This window comes from Sceloporus occidentalis, unplaced genomic scaffold (assembly GCF_023333645.1).
Source record: "Sceloporus occidentalis isolate IW3139 unplaced genomic scaffold, rSceOcc1.0.p SCAF_47, whole genome shotgun sequence".
Taxonomy (NCBI): domain Eukaryota; kingdom Metazoa; phylum Chordata; class Lepidosauria; order Squamata; family Phrynosomatidae; genus Sceloporus; species Sceloporus occidentalis.
The window spans coordinates 5,678,174-5,691,717 of record NW_028317027.1 but is presented as its reverse complement, the minus strand read 5'-3'; the positions used below and the strand labels follow the sequence as shown (position 1 = coordinate 5,691,717).

Genomic DNA, 13,544 nt, shown 5'->3' with positions numbered 1-13,544 from the left:
TATATACAAACCAAAGGGAGCGGCTGCACACTCAGAAATATTGTAAATATACACAGGCTTTTATTAGCCCGGGTGCTCCAAAAATAGCCAGATATACGTAACCAAAGAAAAATGGGCACTCACGGGTCTTTGTAGTAAAGTGCATTAAACACTAGTTTATTTCAATCAGCATGGCCAACGTTTCGGTCTTGAAAAAGGATGTGCATGTGTATATATATATATACACATGCATACCGTCACTTACCAGACATGAGCAGTCTAAGACAATTAACCCCCTCTATTACCAGACATGGGCAGTTTCAGACAATTAACTCCCTCCATTACCATACACTACACACAGACAAACACTGTTACATCACACACAGTGGGTTTCTTACCTGGTGTTGGCTGCAGTTTACACTGAGCTCCGTGTGGAGGGACTCAGCCAATCAGGAGTGTTGAGAAGTCTCTCCTGATAGAATGAGACCTCCTTCACCCTCGAATTAGTGGTCCAGTGCAGAGCTTATTTGTTTTTAAACTATGGTAGACTTTATCTCCCCAAGCGCCCCACCCCAGGACCGCCAGGCCCCTTAATCTAATGATTGTACCCCCCTGATGGCGGCTCTGACTACAGGCAGCATTATAGCAGCTAGAACACCTTTACTGTTGGTAGTACTCAGCAGCTGTAACATCTTTAAAGCAGGCAGTACCTAGCAGCTAGGATAACTTTCCCCCACAGGCAGTATTCAGCAGCTAGAACACCTTTAACACAGGCAGTATTCAGCAAAAAATTTAATACTATGGCAACCAAGCCTTTAAATCTTTTAGTGCCCCCTCCTTGTGTCCCATAGCTAGAATTAAGCATTTTCTAAATAAAATAAAATGGTGTAAATATAGAATATAAAAATGTTGAAATCAGATGAATGTGAAACACAAAATCAAAACCGGTATATTACCATTGTTCTGCTCAAGGATAGCATCCTGTTGGCTAACATGTAAGTGATAATTGAATGAAATCCAGAGAAGTAATGGATTATACAATCTGCACTAAGGTCCAACTGGGCTCAAAATAGAAATAGTCTTGAAGTGATTAAAACCCAAGAACTAAGAAAGAACTTTTTTCCCTTTTATGGTAACAAGTCAAAGATTTATCAATGGTTACCAAGGATTAGCAATCACATCTGAGGCTTGGCACTGTTAACTTCACACACACACTTACACACCTACACACGCCATAGAAAAACGAAACTCACAAATCTTGTCATCAGTTATATGAAACCTGGAACATCTTGCCCTGACTTGGCTATAATTTAGGCAAAATATACCTCTTAAGAGCAATTGGGCAAAGAGCTAAATATGTGTTTTAAATCAAAGGCATTCTTTATGAATATGATTAATAACATGAATTAGCTTTTAGAAATGTTAGAAAACCAATGGCGAGGACCACACAGTTGAGTTATATTAATTTTATGTGGACTTGGGTTTTCATCTTATAGTATCAGGAACAATTAGCATTTGTGTCTGTGGAAGTATGTTTGTGTGTATATGGAAGTATGTTAGTGTATGTGTGTGTGGAAGTAGTATGTGTGTAAGCAGTGTGTTTATGGAAGAAGTGTAAGTGTGTAACCAAGGGTTAAGGAAAACAGATTAGAATACAGGGGCTGTGCTGACAATAGAGGGGATGAGGGGAATATGGCCAGGAGCTGGGGGTTATGATGTGGGCCTAAGGGAAAGGCATATGACAGTGGCTGAGGGCTGGCTGAGGATATTACATGTGTGACTGGGTATTTGACAGGGACAAGGAATTTGACAGGGGCTGAGGCAAGGGATTTGATAGGGGCAAGGAATCTGACAGGTGAGAATAAGCACAAGCAAGATGTAATGGTGAGGTTTAAAACAAGGGGGAAATGTAATGGTAAGGTCTAAAACATAAGATGTAATGTTGGGGTTAAAGACAAAAAAAAGGAACGGGTTAATAAAAAGTATACGAGGAGATATAAGGATGAGAATAAAAATGGGATGGGTAAAAAAAGAAATGCAGGAGAAGTAAAGGAGAGGGTTGATAAAAAAGATATGAGAAGACATAAATGAGGGGTTAATAAATAGATAAAGGAAAAGTGTAAAGAATGGGAAATGAATTACAAGAACGTTGCAGGAGAATTTCGAAACTGAGGCCAAAATAGCTAAATTGGGAAAATCTCCAGGGCATCTGTTATTCCAACTTGGCTATTTAGACAGAATTTTGATATTCTCTTGCACGTCCCTTAAAATTCTCACTAACTCTTTGTTTAGTGAATAGACCCTAGAGATTATGACTTAAAAAATGTATTAGTTGTTTAATCTCATTTATTTTTAATTGTGCTTATTTTTTTTTAAAAAACGCGGGTGACTAACAGCTATCTTGCACCACGGTCCCTAGATGCCCCTGCTGTAACAAGGAAAGTTTAAGTGAATTAACGCAGAAACTCAAAATGACCAAAGGGTGCTGTAAGTGTTAGAATATTATAAATGCTGAATGTAGTAAACAATGGTTCCGCCCTTATGCGTTTGTATTGATACATTGTGCAAAGTGGTGTTATTAAGTATGTCAAAGGGTTGTTATGTTGGTTTCTGAAAACATGTCAATATGACCATTCAGGTGGGTCCAGGGACACTTCAATTTCTGTTTTATTTTACAACAGCCAAAATAAGGGACCTGGAGATATTGGAGGAAATCATGTACTAGAGCTACTTATTTGGGAAAGAAATGAGAAGCACTGGTTTTGCAAATGTTTATTCGATGGCTAAACATGACAATCTATTACATTTTTCTTGTTCTCCTTTGTACCACTGCATGTCATGTTTTATGATATATTTCATGAGCACAGAAATACAAAGCCATAAAACAAAATCATTTGTTGGCAACTCACATGTTTAGTGGCAGCTGAACTTTTGGTGATGTCCCTTGTTCTCCAAGCAGTGTGACTGTTTTGGGACCAGTAGCTCCAGCAGCAGGAACAGAGCCTAATGTAGATGAATCCTGAGTGAGGAAAACAAAGACGGTATTAAGTGTAATGGTCAACCCTCTTAGCGTTAACTGTATCCATTTCTTCTGAAGGAACTCCTATACAAAATAGCTATATAGACCTAAAACAGAGGGATTTAAAACTTAATTTAAAAAAAACTCCATTTGGTTGTTGGTAAGGATCCAAAACAGCTCTGGAAAATGTAAAATATGAAATAATATATGAAAACAGTTTCCAAAGTGCACAACGCACATTGATTCTTTTCTATCAGGCAACAAAATAATACATTTACTAAGTATGAGACTATATCACTATTGTAAAAGCTAGTGTTTTGTGATCTACAAGGTTAGACAGATTATTCAAAAAAATTATTATAGACTATTACTGTGTACCAGGAAGCAGTAGCGGGAGCTATAATACGCATTGTGTATTTGAACAAGAAATTCCAGTTATTGTCATGGTAAAAGTTATTTTTGGACCATATAGAACTGAAAGAATTTCAATGATGGATGGGAAGAGGGTGGTTTAGCTAAAAACAGTAAATTTACCAGACTGTTCAGTGTTAGCATTAGTACATTGAGAACTACTTAATAATCACAGAAATTCCTTGCAATAAGATACCGGGGTTTGCTTTTTTCCTTCTGTTTTTGTCACGAAATATTTTTATTGTATTGCAGGAGACATTTAGAAAATTGCATGTTTCTTTTTGTGCAGAAGAGGATGGGGGATGTTCTAGCAATTTGTCATCTTAATGCAAGGCATATCAGCATGATTTGAAGCTCTCTGTGGAACCACCACAAAACCCCCCCTTTGCCACAAGGGACACCAGCTTGTTAACAGCTTCTCTGCAAGCACTGTAAAGCATCTCTGCTGGAACTTAAATGGGAACTAGAAGGCATTCAAACAGCTCATTAGCGTGCTTGCTTCACCTCTCCGAGGCTAGTGGAAACTGTGATGGATTGCAAATCAACCTCTTAGGCTATTCTGCCAGTGAAATGGTTAACATCCCCATTATCATTCTACTTCTACAATGCTCTTGGTTCTGGACATAAAAAGAATAAAATCATTCTTTTGGGTGTCTTTTTACCAATATTATTGATTACCTAGAAATATGTATAATTCCCAGCTGTTGCCTTAAATCTATGTGGTTTTCTTCTTTTTTTTTTGGACCAACAGTAAAATAATACATATATCCAAAGTATATATGAATATATTTGTAATGGATTACCTGTGAATTACAGTATAACTGTATGTGGACCCTGATTATGAAAGGTAAAATACCGTAATTTGGACATATAGCGATTAAGGCTATAACCAAAATGCTATGAATACTATGTTTTGCATTGTATATATGGCAGACCTCAAGTTGGAGGCCACTCCATATTAGTGCAACGAAAAACTCAATTTCCAAACATCTATTCTTAAGGCTTCTTAACACAGTTTTTATTCTTAAATGGGAGATAAAAATAATTACTTACTACCATACATCACACTTAAGTAAATAGGAGATACTCTGACAAATTGAAAGATAATTTCTGCTCATTTGGCTGTTCCGGCTAGTTTTTGCACTCAACTGAGTAGAAACCAACACTACAAAGTACGTTTACTTGGTTACATCCATACTGCTCGTATATTAAGTAAATGGGTGGAATGAACTATGCCATCTGGTCCTGGTTGTGAGAGGGATGACTCAGGCCAGTAGTATGTAAACAATATATTTTATGACAATCTTTGTGAGAATGAATGACACATGAGAGCATTCCAATAACTAACGATAAAGCATCTAGAAAAGGATTATGATAAGCAGTGATTAAAATCAAGTAAACAAGTCTACTACATAGAGAGGAGCGTCTTAGAATAACCCACATTGGGCAGGATTCCACACACTTTAAAATGTATTACTCTATTTTTTATAATAATAATGTAAAGTAAAAGTATGCCTATATGCTCTCCTGACAAAGCAAGCTTTATTTAAAGAAGTGAGTTTATTCCTAGATTGTATGACACTATATGTAAATGTTGGGATGGAGTTCCATACATTTTAAAGATCATCCACTTTCTTTTTACCTCTGACCCTTTCCTGTGTCATGTCCTCCTATGACCATCTATTCAAGAGAAGGTGGACACCAGGAAGACTTTCTACCCTCATATTTTGTTTGGTTTCATGGGTACAATGAAACACAACTCCCAAATTCGATTTTTCATCATTTCAGTGATAGTTGTGGAAGTGAGACACAAACAACATTTTCATCAACACAATAAAAACTAACTGAATCTGCAACGGGCTGAATGCCATTGCCATCAATAAAATCACCAGCCTGAAATTACTATGCTGACTTCAAAGCAAATCTGGAACTGTCTCACTGCAGGCCACAGCTACATTCATTAATTCACTGGGAAATGTGCTGTTTCATCTCATATGCTTACTAACTTCTTATCATTTTCTTAACTTTATATATTAATTTTTTGTTATGTACGTGATCAGACGATGTTAGCTCAAAGCTAAAAAAAATGAGGTTGTTCCCCTTGAAATATATGAGTTGGAAAAATTCTAACGATTTATTAGATTGAGCTACTCAATTCAGTAATCCACACAATCCATAAAACAATGGTGTGGGTAATCAGTTCTTAATGGTCTCTGAATCTGTGCTCGACAAAACTGGGCATGGTAGAACTGTATTATAATGTTTATAGATAGATATGTATTATATTTAAATGATATTTAGATTTAGATGTATTAGATGTAACTGTACTGTAGTGTATTATAGATAGATAAATGGATGGATAGATGGATGGATAGATAGATAGATAGATAGATAGATAGATAGATAGAGATAGCTAGCTAGCTAGCTAGCTAGCTAGCTAGATAGATAGATAGATAGATAGATAGATATAAAGCATTATATTTCAATGATATTTAGATTTAGATGTTACCGTTTGGCCATTGCTTCAAAAATAAATTTCGCAATGAGAAGCATTATATTTCCTACTCAATAAGGTATAATTTTATTTAACCTATATGATATATTGTAAAAACGTAGAATGGTGCTCTGCCAGTGTAGCATGTATAAATCACCATATCATTATTGCTTTATGATACTTTAAAGCTTACATGTTTGAACTGAGAAAAAAAACAGTTTTATATTCTAAGCAACCTTTATTTCAACCTGGGAACTCTTAACTCTTCTTATTTGTTAAAATTGAATATTGGAGACAATATCTATTTCATGAAAAGCAACTGTCTCCATAAGAGCCTTGGTTGACACTGTCAGCGAGTCTCTAAGACTTTTCAACCCAATCACTGACAAGAAAGATGGCCCTCTGAAATCAATTGGAATGCTTTTGGCACTCGTTAGATAACCTGGTATTGCAAAAGCTAGCGGTAGAATGGCAAGCCAAACACATTTCCTACAAACCTAGGAGCTCGGGGGTCAAATGCTTAGACGATATTCTGCTGAATTCCTAAATGTAGTTCTAATTTAAGTTGGCACATAGCTATCATAGTGCATGCGATGGCTCGAGTGTCCTAGGAATATACAGGATATTTGGAGACTTACATATGTGGTTGGGAAAACACAGCCTAAAGCTCTCTTTTGTGTGTTTTCTACCCTGGACAGGATAGAAAATGGAAAAAGGGATATTCACCGCTTAGCCCCTCATCCATTATGAGACTGACTGAGCACACTTTCCCTGACCCTAAATAAACCCATTTATCAAAATCACATAGAACATGCAGTAGATGGCAGCTATCACTAGCTCTCATCTGATTATGGTGGCATAAAGAACCCCCTTTTGATACAAAATTATAAAACAAATGTATATTTAAAATGAATCATATCAATCAGATGTGTCTATTATGCATTACTTGTATGTCAATAAATCTATTTCATTATTTTTCAATGCAGGCTTGTGGGACTACCATGTCAAGCACTGAGTGCATTGATTTTTCTATTTTGTCACTTAAATGGGAATGTCTTACAAAGCTGATTTAAGCAATGTTTCCAGCTGAGATCACCTGCAAGACTTCATTATTTACTCTTCATTGCCTCCACTGTGCAAGTGACAAATTATCTTACACAGCTTGATAACTCTCTCTAAGTATGTTAGCAGTTATGAGAAAAAAGAAATGAAATGTCCAACTTTCTATACTATAAACTTTTGCACAAGCATTTCATACTTTAGCAGTAGTACAGCACAAACTTGGTGTAAAACCTTGTGAGTGGTGCCATAACCACATTGCTTAATACAAATGAACTGGTGAAATCCTGGAACTGACCAAAGCCAAGATCATGTGTCCACTGCAAATTATGTCTTGGAACTATGTTTAAAGTTTACATGTTTATTTATTTGCATACGGCAATCTATTCACTTCCAGGGGCTGTTGCTGAATGATTTCCAGACATGGCAGAGATGAAATCAAAAGTTATAAACCCTAGACTGGATACAAACACTATATGGGCTATATGCAGGGGAGGGCTGGCAGCCTAAGGCCTGGGGGGGGGGCAAGCCATCCATGCCCATCTTTTCCTGATTTTCTAACGCATATTGATGTGATGTGATAGGGAGTAATCAATTCAATACACAAAAAAAGTCATCATACACGGGACGCCTGAAAGCACAATTTAGTGCCACTAATCCTTTTTAATAAAATATGCAGATTGAAATAGAGTAAATAACACAAAACCTTTACTTTTCCTCTCACTGATTTCTGGGCCTAGAAAGTTTTGTCCTCTTATGGCACTACAAATTCAAGAGTGCGTTTTATCTATGGATAATTAAAAATTAAGTAGTTCAATTTATCCCTACAGTAAGTAAAGTGCCAGAAAACAGATGACCAAATACACACCAGTACAGGCTCTGCCACAGCAACACCCAAACACACACACCAGGACAGACTCTGCCACATAAACACCCAAACACACACCTGGACAGACTCTGCCACATAAACACCCAAACACACACTAGGACAGGCTCTTCTCCCACACGGGCACCCAAACACACACACACACCAGGACAGGCTCTGCCACACCGATACCCAAACACAAACACTCTGGGACAGGCTCTGCCACACTGGCACCCAAACACACACACATACCAGGACAGGCTCTGCCACACCGATACCCAAACACACTGGGACAGGCTTTGCCACACCGGCACACCAAACACACACACAGTGCAGGCTCTGCAACACCGACACACCAACCACACACCAGGACAGGCTCTGCCACACCAAATACACACACACCAGTACAGTCCAGCCCGCCCCTGGCCAAATGCACCATGAACCATCAGAGCCAAGACAAAAGGTGATATTAATAAGAACTTGACTGGTCCACACAGAGCCCGGAACTTATGCCCATTCAACACCTTTGGCATGAACTGTAACAGAGATTGCAAGCCAGGCCTTCTCATCCAGCATTAGTGTTTGACCTCACAAATACTGGATGAAAGGATATTCCCAGAGAAACAGTTCAAAATCTTGTGGAAAGCCTTCCCAGAAGAGTGGAAGGTGTTGTAGCTGTAAAGGGGGAACCAACTGCATATTAATGTCTATGTATTTAGAATGCAATGTTATAAATGTCCCTGTTGATGTAATGGTCAGGTGTCCCAATAGTTTTGTGTGTCCCTAGTGTATGTTGCATATGAGTTATTCTTGTATGTAAATTTAAATCGTTATTAATTCTGCAAAGTACCTCCTACACAGTTCTTGTGATTTATTCCACAAGACTAAATGTTATCTTCACAGAGAAATCATGTATAATTAGCAATCTGACACATGACTGCTGAGTGGCACTATGTTCTTGGAAATAGTTTCAAAGACTGTCAATTAATATGTACATGCACTTTAAGGAAAGATGGGCATCTATGTCAAACTGGTGCTTCAGATCCAGATGTAACTATCCACATGTGATACATGAAATAATCACTATTATACCTAGTGATCATCAAGGTTAGTAAGGGGAAAAGTGTCCACTAGTGTGTGGACACTCACTTTTTTACCAAATTGCTACAAAGTAGTTAACATTATATTTAGATTTTAAACACTAAATGCATTTGTGTCTATGTATATTATTATTTTTTATTGTTTTATATAGCACCATCATATTCCACAGCACTGTACTATATAAGCCCTTGTTCTTAATTTATAAATGCTCAAACGTGGATTTTACACATATTTTGAAAACCTTGCATTGTTACCAGTTTTAGTAATCGTGTCTCTGTTTTTTTCATAAAGAAGGTAAAACATTTTTAAAATTAGAATACGATCTGCCTCGATAACAGGAGTTCAACTCACTGATGCTTGTCAATGTCATTATTCCATTAAAATGTAACACAAAGAACCAACGTATTGATGTACTTGCTGATTTAATGTGACTAGGCCTTTGAAAGATCTCCTAACCTTCTGGATTCCTCCCTCAGCTTATTTTCTAGATGTCGCATGCAATTTGCAGTGTTACCTGACTAAATTGCTTTCTACATATTAATGGGGCCTACATGTTTGAATGTAAAACCAGCATATGAATGAATTAACAGCTCTCTGCAGCTTGAGTAAATATCGTTGACTCTAATAACTACTATGCTCTCTGCTCAGCTTGATTAACACATGGATGTATATGTCCATTCATTTTTTTTAACCTATTTTGCATTTTGCTTACTTTTAATGCTTGATAACAGTATATTGTAAGAAAATGTAGCAGATAACAGGGTAAGTATGGCACTATTCCCGTTCTACTTTTTTATTGTTAATTATAAAACGACTTTGCTGGGAGAAATCCATTTCAAGGATGGCTTGGCAAAAGGTATGAATTCCACTAGAGGTCCAATAATATATTGTCCCACAACATCTGGCTTCCAAAGACATGGGCAATAATGCTCAATGTGCACAATCTCTTTAGAACTAATTATATGCCATTTATATATGTGCTTGTTTATGTTGAAGGGTTTTGTGATTCTTTTCTTCCTTGTCTAATATTTACATACAAAAAGCAACTTTGATTCTTTAGCAACATTAAAAAGACATGACATACTGTATAACTCATAAAAGCATGGATGACGTTAGATAATGTTGCCAATAAAGAAATAACAGAGCTGAATTATTCATGACACAAAGTAGTTCCATTAAAACCTTGTTACTTGGGAATAAGATTGACATTTCACCTTTCCAAACATCTGTCAAGAATAAGGCATAAGTAGTGCAACTAAAAGAGAAAAAGAGAATCTGAATCCTGAAATTATTCAAACCATATAGAATGTTGGGTTAACTCTTAATGGCCCCATTCAATCAAATATTGTGTGCAATGATAAAAAAGTGGATCAATTTAGTGGATCCTGAACAAATGCTAGGAAAAAAATAAAGGTTCTCCAATTAAGTGTTTTGATCAGACATACAGCAGAATTAGTTATTCAAATTAGGACAGAAAACATGCAAAAATTTGTTAAACTCTTCCAATCCAGGTAAAAGCTGATTAAAACATATGAATAAGTGAATTAGTTTGAGTTAAATAAAAGATATCCCTGCAAAAAACCCCTACAGAAACAGCACAGGAATCCTTTAATAGTATCACTTTAATAAAATGTTAAACCTATTAAAAAAGTCAGAGGAAATGTAATATTTCTTAACATGTCATGTTAATTTGTAAGATTAGTCGGATTTGGTTTTGATGGTAGATGCTAATTTCAGTCCTGTATTTATACCTTCCGAAAGCCATGAATAACAAGTTAAGTCTACATTTTGTGTGACCCTACTGATGCTGTCAAAATCAGGGCAATGCATAGAAGCTTACAGTTTATAGGCCTTAAAGGGTCAGACGTATCATAAGCAAGGACATCCATGCAAAGGAGATGTTAGAAAAGGCAGAAGTCACAAATTCTGTTTGGATCAATTACATTTGCACTTGATTACGGTGGATCTATTATCAGAAGGAAAAAAAATCACAGTAATCAACATTAATAGGCTCTCCCTATGTTATATTAAAACAATAACTTTGGTCAGAACTTAGGGTGCTGTAAAGACACGTATTGTGTCTCCGATACGTACAACAGCATTTCCCAGAATGTTCGACTGCTTGTTCTGCCCTTTTTAACATTTGTAACAAATGTCACAACTCAAAGGAAGAGGGTAAGGGTTATTTAGTGTGTTCGGTATGTAGGTTAATTAGTAGAAACATTTAAAAGATTTGAAGACATTCAGAATAATGAAAAGTTGTTCTAGGTCACAGGTCCACTTTAATGGCATCATCTTATTTGGCAACCTTGCCAATAAGACGTCCATAGTTTTTTTTTTTCAGGTGCCACCAAAATAGGGTTGTAATTCACCTGTCTACCCTCATCCTGCAGCTCTGTAAAAGATTACCTGAACTGGAGCACTGGATGAAAGTTGAGCCAAGCCTCCGATTCTGGCAGCAGCACGGGGATCACTAGAACTGATCAAAACGGGAGAACTAATTTCCATGGAGTGCCTGTTATTCATGGCATGGGAAGATTTGTGCGTCATACTGAGAGCGGTGAAAGAGTGGCGTTTCTTGGTATTCCTCTTGATGTCGAAATGCCTTTGGTTGGCACTAACAACTCCGGTACTGTTTAAAGTAGGACTCTGGGTCACACTGACTACCAAGCTGGCATCAAATGAGACAGGGACCTCATAGCTTGGTGCTGTAGATAAGCTTGTCTTGTCCTTCTCAATGAGCTGCTTTGCTGCCTCGTTCAGCTGAGTGTCAAAGTGGGAGATTAAAGGGGAAAAAAAAGAGAAAAACGGTTAAATGGTGGTCATTTTGTGTCTTGTATTTTTCCATTTTTGTTCTCAGTGTAACAAATCTAGGTTACAGACTTTCGATCTGACCCAGATGGGCTTCCATAAGAAATATAGTCTTCTTTTCAAAAAGACTGCAAATGTGAAAGCACAGTAAAACATTGTGAAGATGTGAAAACACTGTAAAACATTGGAATGAAGTACACATAAGGTTATATTTATGATGTCCTCTAAAGCAATACTAATCTGTAGCTATCGTACCATTCATACTTAGATGGCATGGACTGAATGCAGTTTATTGTCTTTTCATACACAAACAGATCACATATAGGATAATACCCTACTGTATTAACATACATTAAACTTGTTACCCTATGTTCTAAAACCAAATTAATTTCTGCAAACTGGATTGTTCAGTATTACTAAATCATGAACCAGTGTTTACTAATTAAGTGTCAAAAGTTTAAGGAGTTAATTTAAGATTTAACACTAGTAAACAGAAAACAGGATGTTTACTAGTTACTGAGCCATCCCCACCAAACCCAACATTGGCATAACTCAAAGAATCTGTTCAGGACAATTTTTACCTTTAACATGCAGTCACACTTTGGTGAAGAATCATGATATGCAAAAAAAAATGTAGGGACTATACTATATTGATTAAAAAATGTAAGAGCATTAGACAGAAAGTGCAAATTGTCCTGTTTTCATCACAGACAATAGTTGTCTTTTTTTGTATATCAAATATCATATATTCTATGTTATATAGGGATTTGCGTCTTTCAGAGTAATTAAACATAGTGCGAACTGTGTGGCAAGCCCCAATGATCCGTTCCTAAATTTTACCAAGCCTTGTTTCATCTAGGAAAAAGCCCAGAAGGCTCGCCTATAGGAACTCACGCATTTGAAAGTTCTGCATGTATCGCCTGTGGGCATCTCGTCATCGGCAATGTTTTTACTAGTACGTAACAGATCAACAATCTATCAACTGTGGGAGAGTCGGCATGACTTATTAGTTAATATGTAATAACTACAATTAGCAGCATGTGGGCAAAACATGCAGAATGTTACAGGGGCACTCCAGCCATCACATGCACTTTAATGTAAATGATAGCGGAGAGGTTACTTTAAATGTTAATGCTATCTCCTAAGCATGGGGCTTCTGCTAAATCTGCTGAATCCTGCAGTTTCCCACCAATGTAAATGTACCTTATTTGTAAATTTCCAAGGCAATTAAACTGACAGACAAATGAAAATTACAGACTACAGGAAGTTTTTATAAATTCATTTAGTTACGCTAACAGCTGTGACTGTGGCGACCCTCTTTAGAGTAGCTCAGCTGATAAACCAAGTACCCATTGCATGTCTGCCAAGGGTTCCTTTTTCGAGGGGACAGTCTTTCTTTGGGATCCAAATTCCTGTGCCCCCCTCCAAACTTTTGTAGAAGCTTAGTGTGTTGGGTATGAATGTATCACAGTGTTCTACAGCCCTAAACACCACCATAATGTGTATAGGAACAGCAAAATGGTCTTTTCATACATTGTATGAATTAAATACATTATTCTTGCTATAGATGTTTCTCTCAGATGCATAAATAGGTTGCAAGGTCCCATAAAAACTCTTGGAAAATCCACTGCTTCTAAACGCACACCCTAAAATAAAAATTGCCTTAATGCTGGGACGTATGATAGTAGGATTAGGTATAACAGAAGGTAGGATTAGTGTTTGTATTGGCAAAAACCTCAAATGTACCTGAAGAGGATTTCTGAAAAAACATCATAAATGTATGCATCCTGCAGAAGGGGAATAAA

General features: G+C 37.0%; 1 protein-coding gene across 1 annotated transcript in view; it reads right to left on the bottom strand.

Annotated features, from left to right (window-relative positions):
• LOC149289272 (E3 ubiquitin-protein ligase SH3RF3-like) overlaps positions 1–13,544 on the bottom strand; it is a 183,647-nt gene that overhangs the window by 23,370 nt on the left and 146,733 nt on the right. Inside the window, exons 6-7 of the mRNA XM_089490913.1 lie at positions 11,338–11,691; positions 2,889–2,998 (exon numbers count right to left, since the gene is read on the bottom strand). Coding sequence (XP_089347039.1) covers positions 2,889–2,998; positions 11,338–11,691 — 464 coding nt within the window. The remainder of the gene's footprint in view (positions 1–2,888; positions 2,999–11,337; positions 11,692–13,544) is intronic.